This window comes from Cetorhinus maximus, chromosome 8 (genome assembly GCF_964194155.1).
Source record: "Cetorhinus maximus chromosome 8, sCetMax3.hap1.1, whole genome shotgun sequence".
Classification (NCBI taxonomy): Eukaryota; Metazoa; Chordata; class Chondrichthyes; order Lamniformes; family Cetorhinidae; genus Cetorhinus; species Cetorhinus maximus.
In genome coordinates this window covers 60,406,120-60,420,229 of record NC_135886.1, presented here as the reverse complement: position 1 = coordinate 60,420,229, position 14,110 = coordinate 60,406,120, and the positions used below count along the sequence as shown (strand labels likewise).

Genomic DNA, 14,110 nt, shown 5'->3' with positions numbered 1-14,110 from the left:
TATTTAGGAATGAATTTCCTAGGTTGTTCTGGTGACTGGGAAAGCACAAAAGTGAGTATCACATCACCCTACAGCCAGATGCCAAACGTATCTGCTTATTTACCCTAGGAGGGTACCACATCCACTGATCAAGAAAGTCAAAGAGCAAACTGACAGGATGCTGCATCAAGGAGTGATCTCACCTGTTACAGTGCCGACACAATGGTGCTCAGATATAGTGACAGTCCCTAAACCTCATGGCGAAATCAGGTTCTGTGTTGACCTGACACAACTAATTAACGCCATTCAAAGAGAGATACACCCGGTGTCTTCTGTTGATGACAGTTTGGCAGAGTTGTCCAAAGGTGTTGTTTTTACAAAGCTAGAGTCAAACAGTGATTTTTGGCAGATTACCCTTGACCAAGAATCAAGTTTGTTGACGATGTTTATCATTCCCTTCAGTGGCTTTTGTTTCAATCAACTTCCCTTTGGCATATCCTCTGCACCAGAAATCTTTCAACACACCATGACCAACATCCTTGAAGGCCAAGAAAGAATTATTTGCCACATGGACAATCTGCTCATCCATGGTGCTACCAAAAAAAGAGCATGATCATTGAGTCTGGCAGGTTTTAAAAGTGCTTGAACAAGCTGGCCTCACTCTGAATGAAAAGAATGAGGAGTTTCAGAAATCAACTATCAGATTTTTAGGCTACATTATACACCAAAGGGGGATAACAATAGACCCCAAAAGACCAAAGTGATTAAAGGTGTGTTGCTGACAGACAAAGATGTTTAGGCCTGGTGAACCAGGTGGAGAAAGTCATCCTAAATCTGTCTGCCATTAACGAAATTTTACGGGACCCGTGAGAAAGGGTCAGCAGTGGTATTGGGCAGACAAGCAGAAGAATGCCTTTGACAAGATTAAAGACCTGCTCCTTCGGACATGCTTGCAGATTATGACAGGGCTTGGGGCAGTTCTGTTAAGGATAGCAGGAAATAAAATACAGTTTATCATGCGTCTAGATTATTACAGGGGCTGAAAAACTTTATGCAACAATCAAAAAGTAAGTACTAGCGGCGACATGAGCCTGAGAAAAAATTTCTGATCACTTAATGGGCTAACAGTTCAGGATTGAGATAGACCATAAACCTCTGGTTACTCTCCTGAACGGCAAGAAAATTGCTAAGATGTCACCAAGGATACAGTGATTCCAGCTACGACTCATGCAGTCTGATTCTACAACAGAATATGTGCTGAGGAGAAGTCAGACAACCGCCGACACACTGTCGCGAGCTACAGGCAACCAGGCTACAGAACATCATTTGACACTCATCTCAGAGGTGAAAGCATATCCTTCATCAATAACAAGGACCCTACTAGCGCCAGCCCAGCTAAAGGGCACAGAATGTTGTCAGGTCAGAGCATACTGCCAAGGCAAATGGCCTGAATATGTCCCAAGCAATCAGGTTGTGAAGACAATACAATGAACAACAGAAAGATCTGATGATTATTATTGGCCTTCTAATCTTCAATGACAGTTTTTTAAAAAATCATTTCCGTGATATGGGCATCGCTGGCTGGGCCAGCATTTATTGCCCTTCCCTAATTGCCCTTGAGAAGGTGATGGTGAGCTGCCTTCTTGAACAGCTGCAGTCCATGTGGTGTAGGCACACCCATACTGCTGTTAGGGAGGGAGTTCCAGGATTTTAACCCAGCGACAGTGAAGGAACGGCGATATATTTCCAAGTCAGGATGGTGAGTGGCTTGGAGGGGAACTTCCAGGTGGCGATGCTCCCATGGATCTGCTGCTCTTGTCCTTCTGGGTGGTAGCAGTCGTGGGTTTGATAGGTGCTTCCCAAGGAGCCTTGGTGAATTCCTACAGTGCATCTTGTAGATGGTACACACTGCTGCTACTGTGCGTCGGTGGTGGAGGGAGTGAATGTTTGTGGATGCGGTGCCAATCAAGCGGGCTGCTTTGTCCTGGATGATGTCAAGCTTCTTGAGTGTTTTTGGAGCTGCACTCATCCAGGCAAGTGGAGAGTATTCCATCACACTCCTGACTTCTGCCTTGTGGATGGTGGGCAGGCTTTGGGGAGTTACTCGTCACAAGATTCCCAGCTTCTGACCTGCTCTTGTAGCCACAGTGTTTATATGGCTAGTTCAGTTCAGTTTCTGGTCAATGGTAACCCCCAGGATGTTAATAGTGGAGGATCCAGTGGTGGTAATGCCATTGAACATCAAGGGGCGATGGTTGAATTCTGTCTTGGACATGGTCATTGCCTGGCACTTGTGTGGCATGAATGTTACTTACCACTTGCCAGCCAAAGCCTGGATATTGTCCAGGTCTTGCTGCATTTGGACATGGACTGCTTCAGTATCTGAGGAGTCATGAATGGTGCTGAACATTGTGCAATCATCAGCAAACATCCCCACTTCTAACCTTATGATGGAGGGAAGATAAGTAATCCTGACAGTGATGAGAGAAGACATTCTCCAAAAACTCCACGGTGATCATTTGGGCATTACCAAATACAGAGCACAGGTACAATGGTGGCCGAGAATTTTGAAATCCATAGAAGAACTTATTTCAATGTGCCATACTTGTGCCACCAACAGCCAAAAACCAAAAGAACTATTACTACCATCAACATTTCCATCCAGACCTTGGCAAAGGCTAGAAATTGATCTGTTTGGCTTTGGAGGAAAGTTCTACCTTATAGTCATCGACTATGACTCTCACTGGTTGGAAATCAGTGAACTGAATACCACATTCGCAGAAGCCCTAATAAAAACTTTGAAACATACTCCACCTATGGCATTCTGGCCGAGGTAGACTTGGACAACGGTCCGCAGTTTATGAATGAACATTTCTGACAATTCACAATGGAATATGGATTTCAGCATGTGACCAGTTTGCCAAACTATCTGCAGGTGAATAGTGAAGGGGAAAAAACCATGAAAATGTCACTGAAAAAGAACAATGACCTCAAGTTAGCTTTACTCAATTACAGGGCAACACCATTAAGCGATTGCCAGCAGAACTAGTGATGGGTAGAAGACCAAAGACCCAAATTTCTTTATTGCAACATCACCTCAGACCCAACATCACCTTACAAGGTCACAACCGAGTAAGGTATCATGAACAAACAGGCAAAGAGGAACAGTCAGTTTGTATAATCACTGACATAGAGCGAAAACACTATCCATGTTCGTACCTGGGCAAAAGATGTGGATAAGAGATCATCAGCCAAGCAGTACAGTCATTGAACAAACTCAGCAGACATGATAATACCTTGTATAAACATCACTTGGGGTTCAGGAAGGAACAGAAAGACTCTGATACTGCTAGAAGCCACAAGGAGACAATCATTCCAGTATTACCATAATGGGAACGATGAGACGGACTCTGCAGATAACACTTCAAGAAATGACGCTTGAGTCCAGAAACCGAGCGTAGACCAGCACTCTCAACCAAGAATACTCAAGATGAGATCAAGGAGCACCAGTCAGGCTCAAACTGTCAGGTTACAACTTTGGGGGGAGGTTGTGGGAATGTAAATAGTTTAATAAAATAATTTAGTCGTTTTGAGATTTTACTTGGGGGGAGATGTAAAGGGTTAATGGTTATGTTAGTTAGACAGTGATGTTAATGATGATGTAGGCATAACATCAGGGTTAGATGCCCAATAGGCTCCATGAGAGCAAGGCATGAACAGTTTGTCTCGGGAGTTCCAATGCGGCCAGGTCATGCCTCAATTTGCACATGCCTCCCAAGCTGATGGTGTGATCTGTACTGGTCCACAGGGTGATATTCTTCCCTGCCAAAGGGATAAAGTCTGCTTCAGAGACAAGAATGTGTCGCCAGAGATTGCCGAGGAGGTGAGCAGTCGGCGTGTGGTGCCACGCTCTTGGTACAGTTCTGATAGTGGTTTAATGACCTAGTCAGAGCAGGGAAGGTGAGCACAGTGGCTTATTTAACCACATCCTCGTTGTGCTTCTAAACCCAACCTGCTCCAGCACATCGTTCCACACACCAACTTAATGCAGATGCAGCCATCAGGCTCTGTCTGTGCACCTCCTCACATCCCGCCTGTCCATGCACCGCTGCATTCAGATGAGGGTGAGTGTCAATGTCACACCTCTCCATCATAGTCACCTTGTTTCCCTCCTCGCAGGGCACAGAATATGAGGGGGAGGCAGAGAACTGAAGGTGACCCTCTAGTCATCTCAACACTGACAGCTGCAGAGTAGGAGATAACTGAGTCTCAACCTGGCTGGCCAGTGGAGATGGAAAGACAGGGAGATTGGGACATCCTGATGACAGAATTAAACTTAAATTATAACTGACACATTAATAATTTTTCATCTCTTCCATCTCCCACAGGGTCTTTAAGCATCCTGCAAATGGTGGTCCATGGGGACAATGATGACTCGTCAGAGGAGCTCAGTCCCTCTGAGGGTCACAGGCTTCATGCAGATCATGCACCAGCTCAGGTACTGACACTTCAGCCGGGGCACTCACACAGAGAGTTGGGTTTTCCCCTGGTGTCTCATACAGCACCTGTGAGTGAGAGCAGATGGTCGAGCTTGTGAGGGCAGTGCAGAGTTTGCATTGAGGAGCACAATATCCTCCAGTCACTGCTCAGCTGGACACAGATGCTGAACCTCAGAGGCTGTTGATGAAGAGGAGGCATTTGCAGTGGCAGCAGACAGTGTACGACATGCTACCAGGCACTCCAGCCACACCATGCATGCTTGCAAAGTGATTGGAGGAGTCCATCTCAAGCAATGAGTGATATATTGTCACAATGATGTCTTTGTTCATGGAAAGAGCAGCCGCCTACACAAAGCACCAAACACGACAATCACCGTGAGTAAATGCAGCTCTTCACAAATGAATGCTTGCATTCCCTAAATGCCATCTTAAATAGGACTAATGAAAACCTAGTCTTGGCTGCTCAGCCAGCACAGATGAGCAACAACTGCTCACCAGCTCAGTGCTAGCAGGAAAGTGTGCGAGGGCCATGGGAGGGAAGATGGTGAAATGAGAAACGGAAGTGGAAGCTCTGCACAAAGTCTTTCCACTTCTCACTGCCTTCCCTCCCGTCAGTATCCAACAGGTTATTTTATGCCCCAACCACTGAGTCTGCCCCTACACAGGTGCAACTGGAGCAATCTTTGGTGGGACCCTCTCGGGATCCAAAACCCAGAGGACATAGGCCAGAGGAGGGGTGGGAGCAAAAACAAAGAACTACTGCGGATGCTGGAAATCCAAAACAAAAACAGAATTACCTGGAAAAACTCAGCAGGTCTGGCAGCATCGGCAGCAAAGAGTTGACGTTTCGAGTCCTCATGACCCTTCAACAGAACTGAGTGATATTAGGAGAGGGGTGAAATATAAGCTGGTTTAAGGTGGGGGGGGTAGGGGGAGAGAAGTTGCGGGGGGTGGTGGTTGTAGGGACAAGCAAGCAGTGATAGGAGCAGATAATCAAAAGCTGTCACAGACAAAGGAACAAAGAGGTGTTGAAGGTGGTGATATTATCTAAATGAATGTGCTAATTAAGAATGGATGGCAGGACACTCAAGGTACAGCTCTAGTGGGGATGGGGTGGAAAGACTGACAGGGCATTAAAGGTATAGATATAAAAATTATGGAAATAGGTGGGAAAAGAGAAACCTATATAAATTATTGAAAAAAACAAAAGGGAGTGGGAAGAAATGGAAAGGGGGTGGGGATGGAGGAGGGGGTTCAAGATCTAAAGTTGTTGAATTCAATATTCAGTCCGGAAGGCTGTAAAGTGCCTAGTCGGAAGATGAGGTGCTGTTCCTCCAGTTTGCATTGGGCTTCACTGGAACAAAGCAGCAAGCCAAAGACACAGGTGTTCTGCAAAGCGGTCGCCCAGTTTACATTTGGTCTCTCCAATGTAGAGGAGACCGCATTGGGAGCAACAAATGCAGTAGACTAAGTTAGGTGAAATGCAAGTGAAATGCTGCTTCACTTGAAAGGAGTGTTTGGGCCCTTGGACGGTGAGGAGAGAGGAAGTGAAGGGGCAGGTGTTGCATCTTCTGCGTGGGCATGGGGAGGTGCCATAGGTGGGGGTTGAGGAGTAGGGGGTGATGGAGGAGTGGACCAGGGTGTCCCGGAGGGAACGATCCCTACGGAATGCCGCCAGGGGGGCTGAAGGGAAGATGTGTTTGGTGGTGGCATCATGCTGGAGTTGGCGGAAATGGCGGAGGATGATCCTTTGAATGCGGAGGCTGGTGGGGTGATAAGTGAGGACAAGGGGGACCCTATCATGTTTCTGGGAGGGAGGAGAAGGCGTGAGGGCGGATGCGCGGGAGATGGGCCGGACACGGTTGAGGGCCCTGTGGAGGGCCCGTGGGAGGGGTGGGAGCAGCCTGTCTCTGCCTCTGCTGAAATCACAAGAAGAATATCAGAAAAAGGAAGAGTAAAGACTTGTCATTGTACAAGGGCATGCACATGGGAGTGTAACACAATATTAGATTGTTAGGTTTCAGTTTAATTTTGTAAGCCAGCTAAATATTATTTGTTGGCACCCATCTGGCATGTTTTTGCTTGGATCCTGGTGTTTTCACTGATGATGAATGGTCAGGCAGAATTAAAAGCTGAATAGTGGGCTTCTGTAAAAGGGATGCTTTATTGATTGCAGGACTGCTTTGTGGTGGGGGAAGAACGAGGCCAAGTGGGTTTAGAAAGTGGCTGCGAGATGGTGCGACCTAACTCAATCTCACCATAATGAGGGTGTCTCGGACAGCACGTGCAAGGGCCACATCACATTCTCTCTTGTTCCTGTTGCTCTTCCTCCTCATCCTCTAAAAAGAACTGTGATCCTCCTGAAGATCCAGTCCTCACTGCTGTACTATGTGTGCCTTGTGTTGCCCACCAAGATGGTTCTGGAGGGGCTGCCTGCTATGTATAGAAGGGTTCCTTTAGATTAGTCAAGGTAGCTGAGCACTTCTTCAGCACACCGATTATTAGCCAATGACACATCTCGTTGTCATATGGCTTTCATTGGGCTGTTCTTGGGCCTCATTGCTTGGGCTCCTAGGGGTGTCATCAGACTTGTTTTTATGTAGGTAGTCCTTGTCTCCAAGCAGCCAGCCAGTAAGTATGTTACAAGGCCCAAAGAATTCATGAAAGGTGGGCTACCGCAGGATGAAATCATTGTGGCAGCTGCCTCAGAATCATGCACGCCCCTGGATGAACGCCTTTTCCTCATTGGAGATCAGCTGTACATTGATGGGGTGAAAGCCTTTACGGATCATGGATACTCTAGGAAGTCTGGCGATGCCCGGCAACTATGGGAAGCCAGCCAGAAATGCAAATCCAATAGTCTGCTCAACCTGACTGGCATCATCGGTAGCAAAGTGGACATAACTGCTTACCCTAGCAAACATGGCACCTGGCACTCGTGTGATGCATTTGTGGGCAGGACAACCGCAAAATCCTGCAAATGTCATTGGCAGATCCCTGGAAGGAGCTAGAACTCAAGATATTGAGGGTGGTGGTGACTTTGACAGCCACTGGTCAGCCATGGCCACCAGGGCTTGTTCCAGGAGGCTGCAAAAGTCAACCATGTTATGGTGATAACAGCAATCTGACTGAAAAAAGGGCAGGACTGGGCACCGAATATTACTGGATACAAAATTCCTGTTCACTAAAGATAGAGAAAGAAAGGGCAAGGGGTGACAATAATCATTAAAGAGAATATTACACTTTTGGGGAGAGAGGATGTTCGAAATCATCCAAGGATAGAATCCATTTGGTTAGATTTAAGAAACAATAAAAGTGCCATTACACCAGTGGGTGTATTCTTCGGTCACCAATTAGTGGGGAAGATACAGAGGATCAAATTTGCAAGGGCGTTACAGAGCCACAACTATAGTAGTGATAATGGGGGACTTTAATTCTCCTAATATGTGATGAGATAGCAACAGTGTACAGTGCAGAGAGGGAGAAAAAGTTTCTGAATTGTGTTCAGGAGAATTTTCTACATCAGTAAGTTTCTGATCTAATGAGGAAGCAGGCATTGCTGGATCTGCTTTTGGGAATGAGGTGGATCAAGTGTCAATAGGGACAATGATCATGACATAATAAGGTTTAAGTTGGCTATAGAAAAAGTCAAGGAGCAATCTCGAGTAAAAAATAATTAATTGGAGGGTCAATTTCAATGAGTTGAGAAAAAGCCTGTCCTGTGAAAACTAGAATGAAATATTAACAGGCAAAACTGTAATTGAAGAGGATAGTTCAGGTACAGTCATGGTACATTTCCAAGAGGGGGAAAGGCAGGACAAACAAGGCTAGAATTCTCTGGATGGGGAAAGAGTTAAAAAGTAAGATGAAGCAGAAAGGGGGTATATATGACAGATGTCAGGTGGACAATACAAGTGAGAACCAGGCTAAATCTGGAAGATTCGGAGGTGAAGTGAGAAAGGAAATGGGAAGCAAAGAGGGAGTATGAGAAGAGATTGGAAAATAACATAATGGGGAATCCAAAAGTCTTCTATGTGCACATAAACAGTAAAATGGTTATAAAAGTGGAGCAGAACCAAAAAGTCGGCTGGCGCATGGAGCCAATGGGCATGGGTGTGTACTTAATGAGTACTTTGTATCTGTCTTTACCAAGAAGCTGCTGCCAAAGTCATCGTGAAGGAGGAGGTAATTGAGATAATGGCTCAGCTAAAATATGATAAAAAGGAGATATGAGAAAGGCTGGCTGTACTTAAGGTCGTTAAATTACCAGGAATGTATCTGAGAATGTTGAGAGAAGCAAAGGTGAAAATTGCAGAGACACTGGCCATAATTGTCCTGTCTTCCTTAGATACATGGATGGTTCAAAGAACTGGAGAATTGCAAATGTTACACACTTATTCAAAAACGGGTATGAGAATAAACCCAGCAACAACAGGCCAGTCAGTTTAACCTCAGTGGTGGGAAAGCTTTTAGAAACAATAATCCAGGACTAAATTAATACTCAGGAGGTTATGCTTCAGTTATACAGGGCATTGGTGAGACCACATCTGGAGTATTGTGTACAGTACTGGTCTCCTTATTTAAGGAAGGATGTAAATGCATTGGAAGCAGTTCAGAGAAGGTTTACTTGACTAATACCAGGAATGGGTGAGTTGTCTTATGAGGAATGGTTGGACAGGTTAGGTTTGTATCTGCTGGAGTTTAGAAGAGTAAGAGGTGACTTGATTGAAACATATAATATCCTGAGAGGTTATGACAGAGTGGATATGGAAAGGATGGATGGGAGAATCTAGAATTAGAGGCCACAGTTTAAAAATAAGGAGTCAACCATTGAAGACAGATATGAGGAGGATTTTTTACTCTCAGAGGGTCATGAGTCTTTGGAACTCTCTTCCTCAAAAGAGAGTGGAAGCAGAGTCTTTGAATATTTTTAAGGCAGAACTAGATATATTCTTGATAAGCAAGGGGGTGAAAGGTTATTGGAGATAGGCAGGAATGCGGAGTTGAGGTCACTATCAGATCAGCCATGATCTTATTGAATGGCAGAGGAGGTTAAAGAGGCCAAATGGCCTACTCCTGCTCCTAATTCATATGTTCGTATGTCACTTGGACAAGTGTGAATAAATTAAGGAAAACCAGCATGAATTTGTTAAAGGAAAATCATGCTTAACTAACTTGATTGAGCTTTTTGATGAGGGATTGATAAGGGTAAAGCAATTGATGTGTGTGTGGAGTTCCAAAAGGCTATTTATGTAGAGCCACAAAATAAGCTTGTCAACAAAGTTGAAGACCATGGAATAAAAAGGACATTGTTGGCATGGCTACAACATCAGCTGAATGACAGGAAACAGATTGTAGTGGCAAATGGTTGTTTTTTTGGACTGGGAGAAGTGGTGTTCCCCAAGGGTTGGTTTTAGGATTGTTGTATATTGGTTGTGACTGGCTAAGGAACAATTGCTGAGCCATTGGTATGTCTGAACAGTAACTAGTTTATGGTATATAACAGAACTATATACAGATATACAAGACCAGGTGTTAGTCAGTCTAAGCCATAAGCAGTCCCTCTCTTGACTCTTGGTCATGTGGGTGGTACTATTTCCACAGTCCCATAAATTAACCCTTTCAACCATGATCACCCTAATACTACAAGGACTTCTGTTTTTATTGGTCTATTTTAATGGCCTAGACTTGCATGTACAGGCCAGAACTTCAACATTTGCAGATGCCACAAAACTTGGAGGAACTGTGAGGAGGAACTGTGAAGAGGATCATAATAGAATTCATAATTTATAAACCGAGGCATAGAATACAAAAGAAGGATGATGAACCTGCATAACACTACTGGATGATCTAAAGTTTATCAGGGAAGGGGGGGGGCGGGGGGGGCGGTGTGGAGGGTTGGTGTTGCAGGGGGTGTGTAGATGATAGTATACCAGGCAGGGCTGCGGTGAAATAAAGAGAAGTGATTGGATGTTACCTACAGTATACAGATGGAAACTCACCAAACACAGTGCGTGCAGGGACAGATTCCCTATTCAGCCAGAAGGACACCTGGGACAGAATCACAGTCATGATGCAAGGCAGGTATGTCTGGATCACAAAGTAACCAATCTTCCTCTTTAGATGGAAGTGGGTTGTCATGACAATGTATTCACCTGAAGGGACATGGAAGGCAAAGAATTAGGCAAAGATAGTAACATCATCCATCAACAGCTGGATTACTTGTGTTGGACATGCATTAAGCTATCATCTCAGGATATTACATAAACTGTGACACTGACATTCAGTGACAGGCCTATTGCCTGTGATGGGTTTACACTGTGACATCAATAAATATTATCATTCATGAAGATTTCCCCATATATGTTCATGGGGACTCCATATAAATATTCTCATAACAACTGTGCTTATACAGAACCTTCTAATGTAATGAAATGTCCCAAGGTGCTTCACAGGAACATTATGAAGAACAAATGGAGGCCAAATCACATCAGATGATATTCGGGCAGATGGCCAAATGGGAAATTTCAAAGTTGCACCGTTGCTTACTCGGGAGCTAACGTAGCTCAGTGAACACAGGGGTGGCATGAGTAAGGCCCGGGCAGCAGAGTTTTGGATGATCATCGGGACTTCCTGCAAATCTGCATCCATTTGGTAGCCTATTGGTCGTAGTGTAAGTTGCATCTAAACAGCACTCTACATGGCCTCAAAATGTTCCAAAATGCTTCATGGTTAGATAAATACTTTTGAGTGTGGTCATTATTGCTCTATAGAGAAATGATGCAAAATTCCCAAAACAGCAAATGAGTGAATGAGCAGTTAAGAGAGGTTAATACTGCTTTAATTTTAGAAATTTCTAAACTGCTCAATCAAACTGTGACTGTCCTAATTCAAAGGCTAAATAGTAACACCCTACTCCCAAAGCATAAGCTATCAGGTTCCAGAATGAATCACTGTATACATACAGGGCCATGCATTTGAGGAATAGTCTTGGATGAAGGCATTAGAACAACACACCATATTGATTAGATGTTAAATACCCCAACTGGGCTGAACCAGGAAGATCCACTGCTTCATTCCTGGTAAGTCCTGTGTTGACTCCTATCAGACTTGGTAGCTGGTGAGGTATCACAATTGGGTGTTAGGCATGGCTCAATGGGAGCGCACTAATTCTGAAACGGAAGATTGTGGATTCAAGCTCCAGTCCAAAGACTTGAACAAATAATGAAGGCTGACACTCCATTGCAGTACTGAGGAAGTGCTGCACTGCTAAAGGTGCCGTATTTTAGATGAGAAGTTAAAGCAAGCCTTGGCCTGCCCTGTTGGATGGATGCAAAAGATCCCATACCACTTTTCCTGACTTGTCAGCCCCACCATCTCATAAATCAAGAGGCCCAAACTCTTAAAACTCAAGACCTTTGATATAAAAATTAGTTGCTTTTTTTTCTAACATTAACCAAATTAGATTGACAGTTAGTTTATAAACCTCATTATTGGCTTACTTAATCTCAAAAAGGTCAGAGCTCTTTACAAAAATTATATTTAATGTGTGTGATTGCAGCTGCTGCAAATATGAAATAAAAGCAGAGAATGTGTGCCAGCATTTTGTTTTTATTACTGCATCTGAAAATGCTTTGCAAAAAAATGTTTTAAAATTTTTAGGCCTAGTCCTACTCCCAATTCATATGTTTGTATGTTCGTATGTAAAAAAAACTTACCTGTTATCAATTCTGTCTCAAAAGTCAGGCAGCCATGTTTACAGCCTGGCATCTCTAGTTGTGCAGTTGGTGAATGAGGCACATTTCTGGGGAATAGTCTATTTGGATTGACAGTTCTACAGCCAAAAACTTTCTAAGGCTGGCCGGAGTGACTACTCTGTAAGGCACTTCAGTTCTCTGCACTCGATTGGCTGTGCCTGCACATTTGCCCAGACTCTGGGTAACTGACTGCAGAGGAAACTGGAAGTGGAGCCCTGCTGAAGTACATTGCCCTGCCTTGCCTGTGCCTGGAGCCTAAATCACAATCATGCAACTATGAGGAAGCCATAAATCGCAACGGTGATTAAAGCAGCAATCAATCCACTATCGGCTCATGTGTAGCACTACAAGTTGCAAGCAAACAACTCACCAACTGCACTCGTCGTTACGAGCAATTTTATGGGATGTTGGCATTGTGGTAATGCCACTGGATTAGTAATCCAGAGGCCCAAACTAATGATCTGGGGGCATGGGTTCTAATCCCACCATGGCAAAATTAATAAATTCAATTAATGAACCAAAAAGAAATCTGGATTAAAAGTTAGTCTCTGTAATAGTGACCATGACCACTATCAATGATTGTTGCCCCTTTAGGGAAGGAAATATGCTGGCCAATGTATGACTCCAGATCCACAGCAATGTGGTTGACTCTAAACTGCCCTCAAAAGGAAATTAGGGATGGGCAAGAAATGCTGGCATTGCCAGTGATGCCCACATTCCATGAAAAAATATAGATTGCTATTGAGACGAATATGAACTCACAAAATACTACTGTAATTAAAACAGCAACCAATCCACAGTTTAAGAAGATTGGCTTCAATTACTATTAAGGTTAATGATTAAAGCAGCAATCTATAACACTACAAATTGCTATTAAAGTTAGCTACAAGGCACAGCACAAACTAAGTACCAAGATCCATGCAACAACGCAACCAGCACAACACTGCAACTTCAGGCCCCAGTCTCCACACACAAAGTCCACAGGATTCAGTCTTCAGGTCAGGCAGGAAGGCAGCTTCCGTCTCACTCAACAAAGCAATGTGCTGCAACAGACCCCAGATCTGTTTCTTCTGTAGTTGACCCTCCAGAGTCTAGAATCATGTGCGACCAATCTGATGCACACATAAAATCACAACCTGGGTGTGCATCGGGAGAAGAACTACTAAAAATCCTAAGTTTTCAATGCTCTCCTGTAGATTATGAGTGAAGCTGAATCTGATTGAGAAATCATGTCTCTCAATCAAATTGTGAGATTTGGCATGTATGTTATTTGAAGAAAAATATGGATGTTCTCCCGTGTGCCCTGGACAACATTTATCCTTCAGCAGAATTACCAAAAGCAGGTGATATTGCATTTCTGTTTGTGAGAATGTGGTGTGTGCATATTGGTTGCTATGTTCCATACATTACAACTGTGACTACACTTTTTAAGATAGGCTTTATTGTCTGTACAATGCTTTAGGACACCTGAGGCTGTGAAAGCGGCTATATAAATGCAGGCTCCTTTCTCTTGTACTAGGCCAGAGTGCTCCTGGGTTGGAGAGGAGCAGACATCGATCTGAGGCCCCTGCTATAATCTTTGTCCAGCAAGGCTTGTTGGAGACTGAATGGTACAAATGATGGGCTGGAGATGTGTTGCATTCCTCCTGAGTAGGAGGCATATGGAAAGGAGAGTACACCTGAGTGCGACCTAGAATGAATGCAAAATCAGGAATTTAGTTCACATAGGAATTTGGTGCGGGGTGGGGGGAGTGAGCTGTTTGTTTTTCCATCTGTTTTTTGCTTCCAGTAGCTGGTGAGTCTTCTTGCTTTTTTTCCAAGCTAGGAGAATGTAATGTTCTATTGCTTCAGCTGTGTAAGGTAACGACTAATTAA

At 44.1% G+C, this 14,110-nt stretch overlaps 1 protein-coding gene across 1 annotated transcript in view; it reads right to left on the bottom strand.

The window, feature by feature from the left end:
- LOC144683662 (gamma-aminobutyric acid receptor subunit alpha-3-like) overlaps window positions 1-14,110 on the bottom strand; it is a 590,228-nt gene that overhangs the window by 137,462 nt on the left and 438,656 nt on the right. Inside the window, exon 8 of the mRNA XM_078546915.1 lies at window positions 10,481-10,633. Coding sequence (XP_078403041.1) covers window positions 10,481-10,633 — 153 coding nt within the window. The remainder of the gene's footprint in view (window positions 1-10,480; window positions 10,634-14,110) is intronic.